Here is a 13714-nt window from a genome sequence, read left to right on the forward strand (position 1 = left end):
TCCTTTGCTTCAGAAGGCTGATGGCTCCTCACGGTAGATGTTAAACTCTCTGCGCCTGTGGAATCAGCATTAGATCTATTTTTTGTTGGCTTTACATTTTGTTTGTTTGTTTTATTTTTGAGGATTCAGCATGTTCTGTGTAGGGGGCCCTTTCTTCCTGAAGACCAGCAGCTTAGTTCTGTCAGTTTTGCTGCTGGCTGGTGTTTCTAGGATGGCCTCTGCTGTAATGTGCTGCAGAGTTGTCTCATTAGGAGTCAGCGTGCTACCCTCTGGAAACCTGATGACAATTTTGAAGTTTAATACTAAAGCGCATTGTTATTTTATTTTTTTTTTCCTTGTGGTGGCATTAAAAGCACCTACTTAGCTACTGGGACAACTGTGGTTCATTGTTTAACTGTAACCTGTGACTTTTTTTGGTGATAAACTGCAAGAACAAAATAAGAACAATTCAAAGGTTTGGGCCCTAATGCAATGGAGATTCAATGTACTTTTCCCTGGTTAAAAAACAAACAAAACCCACCTCCTTCAAGTCTTGTGCTCGATATATCATCCACTGACAAGCTTTTCCTTGCATCAGTTGCAGCTGTAGCGTTTCTTCCCAGTGGCTCCAAACTTTATTAATGCCATATAACAACCCCTTGTTCCAGCTTGCTGGTTACTTGGCTCCCAAGGGTAGGCTTGAAGATGTGAGATTTATGAATTTGACTGCTACTAAAAGAGTGACTCATTAAACTGTAATTCTCAAATCCTGCTCGTGCTTTGGCATTTCAGGAGAGATAATGGAAGCTAAGGGAAGGTATCTTCCTGAGTGCTCTAATTTTGTGAGCTCTCTTTATTAAAGAAAAGACTTTTTTGAAAGCTTCCGTTTATGGGAAGCTCTGTCATTAGCATTTCTTGTGTGGCGTTGCTTGTAACTCAGCACTAAGGACAGATAAAGGGAATCTAAGTACCCGAGTGGGAATGGCTGGATTTATTTGGAGCATTTCAGCATTTCCTGGTCTGAAGCTGCAGCAAGACCGTGCCACCTGTTGATGAAACAAAGGCCAACATTGCAAATGGGAAGCTGTGCCAGCGTGTGTAGTGCTGAATTGTTTTTCAAGAATATTGGGATGCCAAGGGGTGTTGTGTGTACCTTTAAAAAATAGAACACTGTTCAGTTGTAATTTGAAGCCCACAAAGTGGTTAAAGGTTTTAGTTGTTCACTGCGTAGGTAATTCTGTTCTACTGTTGCGTATACTATCTGATTTGATCACCTAAGAGTGGCACAAGAAGTGCGTTTAAAGTACTAGCTTTGCATTCCCATGTTTCTGTGGCCGGGGAGGGGCAATGGGGATGGACAACATTGGGAACAAAGCCCCAGTGATGCCTTCCAGCAGCTCCCTGGCCTGCTAGAGATGTGAAATATGATTTGCTTCGGTGGTTTGATAAGCCCAAATAGCATCATGTAGTGAAAGATGAGGTCACCTAAACTGAAGAGCAATAAATTATTAGGTTTAAAAGGAAGAATAAAAGGAAATAGGCAGGAAATTACATGGAGTGAGGCAAGTATTCCCCCCCCCCCCCCCTTTCATTCTACCCTTACTGCCTTAATTTTTCATCTTACACAAGGAAGCACTAAGCTTGTGCAGGGTCTGTTCACTTACAGACAGTTTGGTGATCTCAGTTTGTCCAAGTGAAAAGTTAGAACCTTCAAATAAAAATGGGCATCCTGAACATACAGGCATTGGGTTTAAAAAAAAATATGTTGAAAGGGATATCATTGGACATCTTAAATTTATGTCAGGAGACATGCTTACAAATGGGGATTAAAAAAAAAAATACAACCAGCTAGGGAATCTGACTTTATTTTTATAAAATAACATTGCGGTGGAAAAGAATTGGAAAATTGTTCTTTTTCTGTATCTTGCAGATTCCTTTGTCTAAGTGCTAATGTTGTATATTTCATATGTTTTACATAAAGGCTTTTTAGACACCTTCTGTGAGTTCATAAGTACCCTGTGTTTTAGATCACCTTAGGTCAGATACCATTAAGTCATTGGCAAGGTCTGTAGTGAAACCATATTTATTTTCACGTTGGAACTGCTGATTTTTTTAAATTCAGTTTCAAATGGGAGCTTAGTATTATTCATCTGTCTTCCACAGAATTTAGTTGTTCTTGTTTTTCTGCACGTATAACATAAATGCTGAGACTTTATCAGCGTTCCTAATATTGAACTGCTTCACCTTTTTATGTTCAGTGTTAGTAGGCGGTAATGGCTCATAACAGAGCTTCACCTCCTGTGAAAGCTTTCCAAAGTGAAACTGTACTGACTTGTGTTCCCGCTGGCTCTTCTTGCAGGTGCCAAACCAGCTGCTTCCGTTGACCCTTGGGCAGCACCAGCAGGATCTGCAACTCAGTCTCTGTCCAAAAATGTTGACCCTTGGGCTCCTGCTCAGCCATCTTCTACTGCAGCAAAATCTTCTGTGGATCCCTGGGGACCAGCACCCGCAAACAAACCTCTCTCTACATCTGGTGAGAAATCGTCTCATTCCATATCCATTTTATTTGAGTAATTTAAGGTGAAATTTGAATATTTTTTTTTCATTGCTTGGTTAAAAGAAATGTTCTGGACGATTAGCAGAATTGGTCAGTTAAGATAAATGGGAGTTGCAATAGCTAGCAGCAAGAAGAACTTAATATGTGATTACTCAGAGTTCTGAATTTGTGCTGCTCCTTTCTTTGTGCTCTCTCTCTCTTCTACGTTCTTCTATTAGTATGTGTGGATGCATACCGAGCTCTTACGGCTGCTGCTCCTCTTGCATTTTTAACTGAGTTTTGTTTTTAATTAGACGAGGACTTAATTTCTGGAAATGAATGTTGCTATAATTTTACCTTTCATCATGATAAATAGCTGTGCAGATGGATGCCTCTGCAGACATAGATTGACAGGTTATGCAGCCCCACATTCTGAAGAGATTTTAGAGGTCCAAATAAAGGTTTGTTACTTCAAATTGAGGGTATCGAATCTATCCCTAAACTTTAGTGAAGCAAGATGCAGAAGATGCTGATGAGATTGTCTATTCATCCTCTGTAACTAATGCAGCCTTAGTACCTGGCATTTTCATATTGGCACCACAGTTAAATGCATCCTAAATGCATTTTCTGCCGGTCATTCATCACAGTGTGTAATAAACAAAGGAGTCGCAAAGTGGGTACTGCAAGCTGTTGTCTAATCTACTTTTCTCTGAGCGAAGAGCAATAACTGGATTGTTCTGAGAATGGTTGTTAAGCTATGGTGGTCTTTGTTCTTGATAGGTATTATTACACAGAATCTTTACTCATTCTCTTCTTTTTATGGAGCTAAGTCTGTACCTTTGCTGGCTTGGAATGTGTTGAGGGTTAAAACTAAATTAGAAAAAAAAGGCATTTCTGTGCATACAAAAAAACAACTTCAAAGCTTTTCAGTATTGTGATTACTGTTCATGTAGGTGTGGTTTTTCTTCCTCCATTTTGAGGCGAGGGTGTGTCCACATTTTCAAAATGTTTTGTTTTCATTCGTTGCAAGCTATGGCCAAGTTTTGGGTTTTCAGCCAGCAGAGCCTTCCCATCTGTACATGGGGTAGATAACACTTTCTACTGCATTCCTATGCCTTTTAACTTAGGAAGCATAAGTCAAATCTTAAGTTATAGTGATGCTACTTTAGAAGCATATTCAGACGAATACGGAGAACTCCATGGTTAAGGCTGTAAAATTGTTGCTGCTCTCTCTTTCTGCAGCAATGTGTTCCGGCCTGGGCCTCTCTCTAGTGCAGGCACTCAATAAAATCCCAGCATGCTGAGGTGTGCCTTACATTGTGATTTAAAAGCATGTCGCTATGAATCATTCAGCTAATGCTGTAAGGACAGTTCTGTGGCATTATCCTCCCTCCTGTGCAAGAGTAGGAGCTCTCAAGCTGATCTGAAATGCCCTCCTGGGACCTGACAGTGGCTTCCTGGTAACGTGCAAGGGTTAGAAATTGCTTTCAGTAGGATCAGGTGTGTGATGCAACCAAAGATCTGCTAATGACAGGGCTCTCTTGTTGTTTTGAACAGGAAGTACATCTTTTGACCTCTTCAGTAATTTGAATGGTACAGTTAAAGATGATTTTTCTGAATTTGACACACTTCGAACTTCCAAAAAGCCAGGTATGAATTGAATTTTTAGCACGTTTCTTTAAAAAGAAATCAAAACCACCACCACCAAATGTCTTCACAAAGGAAAAGGTTAAAGATGATGATAATGCAGCAATAAAAGCTTGTTGTTAACATTTTGGCCTGTGCATGAACTCATGGGGAACTGACTTCTGGCGTTGTGAGGCACAGAATTTTACTCTGCAACCTTTTGCTGTGTTGACCCAGAAATTTATTTGACCTCTATTCATGACATCCAGCATGTGTTTGGAGTATAGCTCATGCTTAGAGAGTCAAACAGAAAGATGTTGCCTGAATTTCTCAGGTATGTCAGTTCTAGTGTGTAACAATAGTAGGAAAATGTGAAAATAGGCCTCTGTGAATGCTTTAACTTATTTTTCATTTGGTCGTTGCTCACAAAACAAAACCTGACAGACCGTAACATATGAGTGCTTTGGTACTATATACTTTCAGGACACTTCTGCCTGAAAGGTTGGTGACTAATTCAAATCTGGGTAGGCTTCTTGAACACAAAATAAAAAATCTGGGTGGAATCTAGTTAGGGAGGGTGCAACAATGGTGCAGTGCAAGGGCAGAAGCCAAGGCTTTTGAATTTCTTTCTCTTGGAAACTCTTAGTCGGTTGCAAGAATATTAACCAATGCAAATCCGGTGGTGCCTTCTGAAGAGCTCTGCAACTCTTACTGTAGCTTCTTGATACTCTCTTCTAAGGAATATTTGAGGTGTATGCTTGCATGTGGAGGATGTCATGTGTACTGGGACATTGGAATGTGACTTATACAAACATTAGATTTTAAAATATTTCTTTTGTCAGAGATGTAGGGACTTTCCTTGCTTGATTATGTAGATCAATGAGTTAAGTTTTGTTTTTCTCTTTGTGTTGTTACAGCTGAATCAGGTTCCACTTTGCCATCCCAGCATAGCGGTACCACAAGCCCTGATCTCTTTGATTCCCAGCACTCGAGCATGACATCAGGCAAACAAAGTGCAGCTCGGAAAACCCCCGAGTCTTTTCTGGGCCCCAATGCTGCTCTGGTGAACCTGGATTCACTGGTGTCTAAGCCACCGCAACCTGTAACTTCGCTGAATCCATTCTTAGCGCCAGGTCTGTTTCTGCACATTCCTTCATGTTTTTATTTTACCTTTCCCTTCCTATAGGAAAACTCTGCATTAACTCAATCCCATTTGATTTTACATTAGCCGGTTTTGGCTTGTTTTTCTGGATTACTTCAGCCAGCAGATCATGGCTGAGAGCAGGAGGGTGAGACGGCATGGTTTCTAGGCATGCTGCCGGACCTTGAAAGCCTAGAGTTTCTACTCTTGTGTCTGCAGCTGATCTGCTGGGTTAGCTTTGGTCAAGCAGTTTTCCTTCCACTTTTGCACTTGCTTGGTCAGAAGGATCTGGGTTAGAAGAAGGCTTTTGGTTATTAAAGATGACTGAACTAAAACTGATTGATTGTCAGAACAGGTAAGGGGTGAACATGTGCCACCAGAGAATACCTCGGGAGGGTGTAATAGGTTCTTGTGGCAAGCATGTAGGGAATAGCCCTTTCCTTTGTGCTACTGCAGGCAAATTAGCATCTCTGGCTCCAACCTGAGGTTCCAAATAGCAAACTCTGCAGTATATTTTAATGTGTTGCTGGTTAGGCTATCTTTAGGCTAGCATGATAACCCAGTTTTGATTGAAACACACTCTCGTAGTGTATTCGGGGAAAAAATAGACTGCCACAGTTCTCCTGTAAATTGGCTCCTGTTGTAAATGAGCCTGTACTTAGAGCGGACTTAGGAGGTGGCGGTAAACATTTGGAAGATGTATGCATCTTTAAAAGCTATTCATATGCACTGAAATTACCGTGCGACACCAGTCCGGTGAAATACTTCACAGTGATATTTCGGTATTTATTTTCTTCACTTTTCCAATTGGGGAAAAAAGAAAAGAGTTTAAACTCCTTGGGTAGGAAAAAAACAGTAACTGTGAAGAGCCTTGGCAGTGCTTAACCAGAGGAAATCTGTGTATCTGCCATTACCGGTTACTACAAAAAGTTTATAAGGGGTCACTGGGCCATCCAAATAGCACTATGCATATACGGCAAAAAGAATTTGTAGTGTTGGCAGCAGCCCAAAAAACCTCAAACGCTGGGAAAGTTATTCTCTGCTTTTTCTAGCACCGCTGTAATTCGGAAACAACTTGTTTACTTTATGAATTCTTGTCAAAACTCAGTGCCAGAAACATGTACGGCTTCTAAATGGAGTCGACTGGAAGAGATCCTGAAGAAAACGCACGTATCTGCAGTAGCTAGATTGCAGCAAAGGAGTACGAATAGCCTTTTTAAGGCAAATTTTTAGTAGTAGTAAAAAAGAATAAATCAGATGTTGTAGGTAGGCATGTTCCAGGTTATCAAATTTAGAACATGTCGCTCCCATGACTGTCATCAAAAGTGGAAGCTGTTGGTCAGTAAATGAGTATTTTCTGGCGTTGATAGGTTCAACGAAACGGACTGTAGTTGTGCACCAGTGCAGCCCCAGTCTGCTGAATGGCATCCACGCAGGTTTCCCCACAGGGTGATTTGGGGTTGGGAGCATGTGGGGATGTACAGAAGGTGCTTTCTTTGCTGGAAAGGATGATTTCCAAAACCTCAACGTTTATGGAGGTGCGATCTCCTTCCTTCTTCCCCCTTCTCTCAAAACTAGGCGCAGCTACAGCACCAACTCCAATCAACCCCTTCCAAGTGAATCAGCCTCAGCCACTCACTCTAAATCAGATGAGAGCGAGTCCTGTGATGGGAACCAGCCCTTCTTTCAGTGCTGTGCCACCAATAAGCATGGAGCCAATACCTCTGTCTTCCATGGCCCCAGTGCCTGTGGGAATGGCACCGATACCAGCTATGGGCACTGTGGCTTCTCTAACAAGGATGGGCCAGGGGCTGAACGTGAGCATTGCAGGATCAATGACCCAACCTCTTCACAGTACGGGAATCCCGCCGTCAGCGTCCCAGTCTACAAATACAACTAACCCTTTTCTCCTATAAAGACCCAATTAAAGGAACTTTCTTTTCATAGTGTTTCCAGGCTGAAGTCTTTACAGCGAAATGAACGTGGCCTGTGTGGACTGAACGGTGTGTAAGAGACTTGGAAGTAGATTTGCAGTTTACAGTTATGATCTTTGAAGAGTTGTCTCTACTTACCAGTTAATCTAAATCTAGTCTTTGCTACAGATGGTACCTTACTTTGGCTTGTTGAGCATTATGTGAAATGTTCAGACTTTTCACCAAAGTTAGATTCTGCCCATTTTGTTACTTTGTTAATCATTTCAATACACTTTCTAGGGAGAACCTGCCATTTTAAACTCCGTTGGCTATTTTGTAGATGTCAGATGATGTGCTGGATCCTGAAATTACTATTTACTTGCATCTGTCACTTCCTATGCCCATATGATAGACCTGAGATTCAGAGTGCTAGTGAATGTTTTGCACATAACTATACACAGTTCTAGACTGTTGGTTCACCCATAGTCCTTACTCTTAGAGGAGAACGATTCGGAGGGCCCAGGTGGCTGGTTTTTATGCATTAAACATTGCAACGCAAAATCGCACTGCTTTCGTATCAGAGGTTTGACCGAGAAAGCAAGCTTGTCTCGAAAGGAAAAAGCAGACAAAAAAAAAAAACAAGAACATTCTCAAGTTGTCAAGTATAACGTGTGCTGTTGTATGCAGTGTTGAATTTGTACACTACTCTAAGGACTCCTGAGGAACTCTCTGTGAGTGGCATGCTGCACTCGTGCTGAGTGAGTGTCCTGCTCTGTGCTTGTCCAGTACCAGCTTCGTTTGGAAGTTATCATGTGTATTTTGTTTTTATTTGACTTACAATGTGAGTTGAAAGAAAAAAAGAAATACAGTGGGACAACTTTGAATTCAATTTCACCGGGGCAAGCTTTAAAACTAATTCAGGCTTAACCTTGCTATATGCAGTTACTCTTGTATACTTTTGCACATATTTTGTTTAGTACAGTTTCATATTTGAGTTTGCAGAGTTACCTGATAGTCCTTTTTTTGCTAATTTTTATAATGTGGTTCTTATTTAACTGTCTGGTTTTGATAGATTTATCAAGTCTGGCTGAAAAATTAAGATATTGGCAAATGTCATTTTTATGGTTTTAATGCCCTCTTATTTATGGTTTTAGCTCTTTGTTTCTGTAAAGAGAGTTTAAAAGGGAAGATTAACACTAAAATATTTTACTTTTAAATGAAGTATTCATAATGCAAATCAAAACGAATTCTCGTGACTAATTATTTTTAGATGAATTGAATTTGAACATAACGTGATTTAAGACTACATTAAAAAGAAAAAACACTAAAGTCGCCTTTCCCTTGATTTGTTCCCGTTTTCCGATTACCAGAATGGACAGATGTTTAGCCTTTTTGAAGATCGGAAGAGAGGCTATTTTTTCTTGTAATACTTCTTGAGATGTTAAGAATCCTAACATACAAACGTGACTCATTAATTTTATCGACTAATATTTCTTAATGAAAGGTGCACTCCATCTTAATAACCGGTTCCATTTACAGTTATTAATTGTAAGCTGAACTATACATTTTTAACTTGCATGTCTGGACTCATCGGCACTAAACCACGCTCAGGTTTCAGCCAGTGCTACTGGTGCAAACCTGGCCTTCTCAGAGACGGCAGCGTTTCTGAGCTCTGCTTTCACAAGTGTGCGCGGAGTACGTGGAAAGGGATGTCCCAGCGCTTGCTACTGCCTCGAGGGCATCTCTGTATGAACTGATGCATCTTGGTGGCCTTTCCCTAATAAGGAGAGATTAAAAAAAAAAAAAAAAGGAAAAAAAAAAGCTGAAAGAAATTGCCAGAGTTCTGTGTCTTGGTGTAATGATGCTGTGTGGGACTGTGCCAGTCTAGGGCCGTGTGCCGCAGGAGGGAAGGGCTGGCTAACACGAAAGGGACTGGGTTGTGTCTTCTGGGTAGGGGAGGCTGAACGACTATCAAATCTAGGGTACAATCACAGATTTTAGCTGTGTAGGTCAGTGTAGCTCTATTAGTATATGGAATGCTAAATGTGTGGATGTTTCTATGCAGATTGTTCTATCCTCTTGATACTATTGAATTGCAAGTAGGATTCAGAATATTCATCTGCTTTTGTTTTTATATAGGAGGAAAAAGAATTACTGTCCACACCCAGTATGTCTTTTAAAAAAAGAAAACAAAAAACCATTCATGTTGCCTTTCAGAATAAGGAAGAAATACTTTACTTTTTTGTTGTTGTTGAAGTTATTGAGAAGTGTAGACCAGGAAGGGTGTGATTCTTGCAGATGGGGGGGGAAAAGTGCTTTCCAATTGATCTGTGGCAAGATTTATCCTTTATTATTTTTCCAATTTAATTTTATCAACAGTGGAGTTGAGGTCACTCAATGTTTTTTCCCTTAGTCACTTGAATGCATTTGCAACAGTGAGATGGGGCATTATCTATTCAGCCAAGCAGTTCTAATCACATCCTCTCGTCAAACACTTGGTAACTGTTTTCCAAGGCATGATGGGGTTGATAGTAAGCATTTAAAATTGTCAAGTCGTCTCTAGCTCAGAGTAATGATCTGTCACCATGAATTGGTAAAAATGTGATGGTCTGGTAGGGAGCCCTGGCTTAATGAAACTGCTGACTGGCAAATTGTTGCTTTTACCAAGCCGCTTCTGTAGGAGCTGTATTATTCCTTTCACGTTACATAGAGAGGTGTGTATCGCACAATAAACCATGGCAAGACACTGAACGGCGATCAGCCCGGGCCGTGGTGCTGCAAAGCGTTAGGCTGAGGACTCCAGCCGTGCCGACCTTCCCAGCCCGGCGTGGGCGTTGTAGGGCAGGAGAATGAGCGGCTGCGTGAGTAAATCCGCTCGGCTGGAGCCGTGCCCGTACCTCGCAGGTGCCGTGCAGGCGCGGGGTGCTGTACCGGTGACGCTGCGAGGCGGCTTCTGCCCTAGCCAGGTGAAGCTTCAGCTGCGCCCAGAATGGTAACTCTATTTCACGGCGATCTAACTGCTATCCGGAATAATTCTCCCCCCTCCCCGCCCTCCCACCTCTTCTTGCATGGGGGACGTGTGCGTATCCGATCGCGTCTGCTCTGGCGTATTTCTCCAGATGCGTTTCCCTCTTCCCCTTCTTTTCTCACTTGCAGATATTAAAAGTGCTTTTGATTTTTAAAAATGTTAGTATCCCAAAATAGCCTTACTGGTCAAATTGACCAAAGATAAAGTGTTAATTATTTTGTAAAAAATAAAAATAAACAAAGATATCTTGGCATAATTTTAAACCCAAAATAAGCTCAGTTATTTATTCAGTTTTATACTATATAGAAACTAAACTACATTGAGGGGACAGGGAAGGAAAACCATGGTGGGTTGTGGTGTTTACAGTCTTTTTGAAGTCCCGTAGCTAAGACAACTATTGTTATCCATCTTCCCTTTTGCTGTTACAGTTTCTAATGTGTACTGTATGTATTAATATTGCACAAATTGTGGAGAAATATATGGTTTATTTTTCACAGCAGAATCTCACAAGACTCGCTTCCTTTACAAGTGTTACAATTTAAATATTTACCAAACTGTTTTCATAATACTGGGAGCCGGCTGCTTTTTATGAATTTGTGCTGACTATTGACATTATTTACTGTATAAATAATTTATCATTTGTACTATTGTATCATAATGTCTGTATCTTTGTGTCATTTTTCCCGAGCGATGTCACAAATGTGATATTTAATAATGCCATCAGAACAGTGGAAAGACAAGGGGTTTGTAGGTGACTGGTCAGAATTAAAATTGTATTGCTTATATTCCAGACGTGTTGCTTTTTCGAGACTCTGCGTAGTGTTTATATCCTGTTCAAAACTGTTGCTCTCCTGCTTGATTTAGTTCTCAAGAAAGCTGATGGATTGGTTGAGATTATTAAGGTTTGTGCTAAAAGTCCTAGGCTCTAGGAGAAATCTAACAGTTATTGAGAGTAATGCTTCTTGTACGTTGTCAATGTGATTTCTTTGATGAATTCATCACTTTCCTGGGGCAGGCCTGCTCTTGCTATGAGAAAGAAGGGTTTCTTATAGATCACTTAAATCAGAATCAGTTGAGACCTTACTAACTCAATAAAAATGAAGACTTGTGTTGCAGGTGGCTGAATTGCTTCTTTAAACCACATTATCGTTCAAACAGCGTTTTTGGAGGGATGATCCTTTTTCTGCAGAGGCTTCAGTATTTATGTCAAGACGGAATCTGGGGAGCACTTGACTTTTAAAGCCAGGCAGTCGTGGAATAAGGGTTGGGGGAACTGTGACAAAACTGACTTTTGGACTCCTTGCTTCCTGTTTTTGCAGTCGTTGCCGTACCACTCCTGCAGCCTTGGCTTTGCCCCATCGATCGAAGTGGCCTTGCAGGTTGGGTAGCAGCGAGCCTGGCTCCAGCTGGGAGTTGATTTCGGCTTCTAATTCAGGCTGGTTTAAATGGAAGGTACTTCATTATCAGGCTATTTCAAGAGCTGCCTCTCCAGAGCCCCTCCAGGTTTCCTGTAGTTGCGGTTTGCTGCCAATCAGACTGATCAGTAATCAAACACTTAATTTCTAGCGCTGCAACTTCAGTGGTGCTAGAGACCTGATGATCGGAAAGGCGGGCATGGAAAAAAGCATCAGTTCTGTCTTAACGATTTGATTTCAGATTTGTGGCACAGAGCTTGCTGTGGGCGTTCCACAAACCCACCGCTTCAGTAACGCTCCAGTTTCCCTGGAGAGCGAGTTCGCCTCCGGTCAGGTCTTTAATTCATTTTGCTTCTGTGTCGGGGCATGAAAGGGAAAAAGAAAAACCTCTGTTGCCACAGATGACTGCCCAGACACCTTTTGTTTTTTGTACCTCTGCTTTTTACAGAAGGATGTTCTGTGACTCGCGTTCTGCTCCTGTGCAGGATGGCTCTTCTCTGCCCGTGTGTTTTTTATTGCTCCTCTGGCCCTTCTCTCTTCTGCGTGATCAGTGCTGCTTTGCTCTTTTACTCTGTTTTACCCTGGCCTCTTGAAGTTGCATGTTTTTTTGAAATAAAGGTGCTTGTTACAGGAAAGGTTTAGGAAAGGCTTGAAGTGGAAACTTTTGTGATGAGTGTATAATACCCTTAAAAAGGAACTTAATACCACAGACTTGCAAGCCAGAGGGGCTGCTGGAGGTGCGCTGAGCTGCTGAAGCTGTTGGGAGAGATTCTGGCTGTGTCTGCGCCTTCCTCTGACCTTGGGCAAGCGGCTTTCTCCCTGCCCCGGGTTTCCTCTTCCTTTCTGCGAAGCGAGATGGTATTTGCCTGCTTTGGGGGAGGAAGACGGCTATCTGGATAAAGTATTATCTAGAGGCTTGCCCTCATCCGCACCAGTGTTGCCAAGTATTTTTGCTGAGTACGTACATTGCTGCTACCTCTTGTTTGTCCTGGGTTGTGAGCGGTGCAAGCTGTGGTCTTCCGCTCGTTTTCATCGAGCTGGGGGGAAATGCTTTGAGCCAGCTTGTGCTCTGGCTTTGGCAAGACTGCTGCAACTGCCTGCAGTCCACTTTTCTGAGAACCAAGCTTGATTTACGCAGACCCCCATACTAAAAACTTCCGCTTTTTTTTTTTTTTTTTAAAGCTAGCTGTCATCTGCCTTCCAGGTTATCAACTCTCCTCCGTACTGTGAAGTGGACACAAAATGAACATTGATTTTGTAAAGACGGCAGTTTGTTTTGGAGCTCGGGATTATAAATAGCTAAGAGCCAGTGTTGTACATCGTGGTAGCAATCCTGTCTCTCAGTGTCTTGCTGTCAATCGATTATACCCTCTAATTGTTGAAGACTTTGGGTTTCAATGATTGGAAATGCCCCCTCCCTGTTCCCTTTGGTGCCTTAAACATCCCTGCCAATTACCCATTAGGGCGGTTAATTGGTAGCAGTGCGGCGATCGATAGGGGATTGGCAGCCTACCAGCATAACACAACCGAGGGGTTTGCAAAGGTTGAAATAGGAAATCGTAAATGTTGGGAGTGCAGCAATAGCTCGGGTGGCTTGGGGATCCCGGAGCGTCGTGGTTCTGAGCCCTGTTTGGACACAGCGTGCTGCGGCACTGGAACTGCTGCAGGTGCCATCGGAGCTCCATCCAGCCCAGCAGAGGCTTCCCTGGGCTGGAGCAAAGCCGTTGCATTTAACAGTCACCAGTGCAGCTGCCTGGCCTGTTGGAAACCACAGCGTGCTCCGGGGCTGGATCAGGCAGGGCTTTGTGCCCCGGAGCAGCACGGAGTTGGGGGCTGATCGCGGGATGCCGGCTTGGTGCAGGATTGTCCCCCAGCCACGTTACCACCGACACGCCTGGGGATCTCCTCATGCTGTGCCTCGACCACCTGCAGTGTTTTGTGCCACAGGTAATCATTGGACACGTTCCTTGGGTCACAGCGGGCTGGGAATGTGGAACCTGTGAAAATCAGACAAGGGGGGCTCTGGTTTTATTTAAGGCGCAGGGAGTAGAAGTCAGTGGGGTAACCAAGCTGAAG

General features: G+C 42.4%; 1 protein-coding gene across 7 annotated transcripts in view; it reads left to right on the top strand.

The window, feature by feature from the left end:
• Positions 1 to 11008, top strand: part of EPN2 (epsin 2) — a 43854-nt gene extending 32846 nt beyond the window's left edge. For all 7 annotated transcript variants that reach the window (XM_040575115.1, XM_040575113.1, XM_040575118.1 and 4 more), the window contains 4 exons: positions 2339 to 2512; positions 4073 to 4165; positions 5059 to 5274; positions 6861 to 11008. In XM_040575115.1, coding sequence (XP_040431049.1) covers positions 2339 to 2512; positions 4073 to 4165; positions 5059 to 5274; positions 6861 to 7198 — 821 coding nt within the window. In that variant the 3' untranslated portion in view covers positions 7199 to 11008. The remainder of the gene's footprint in view (positions 1 to 2338; positions 2513 to 4072; positions 4166 to 5058; positions 5275 to 6860) is intronic.
• The last annotated feature ends 2706 nt before the right edge of the window (positions 11009 to 13714 follow it).

The sequence above is a fragment of the Cygnus olor genome, chromosome 15 (assembly GCF_009769625.2).
Source record: "Cygnus olor isolate bCygOlo1 chromosome 15, bCygOlo1.pri.v2, whole genome shotgun sequence".
NCBI lineage: Eukaryota > Metazoa > Chordata > Aves > Anseriformes > Anatidae > Cygnus > Cygnus olor.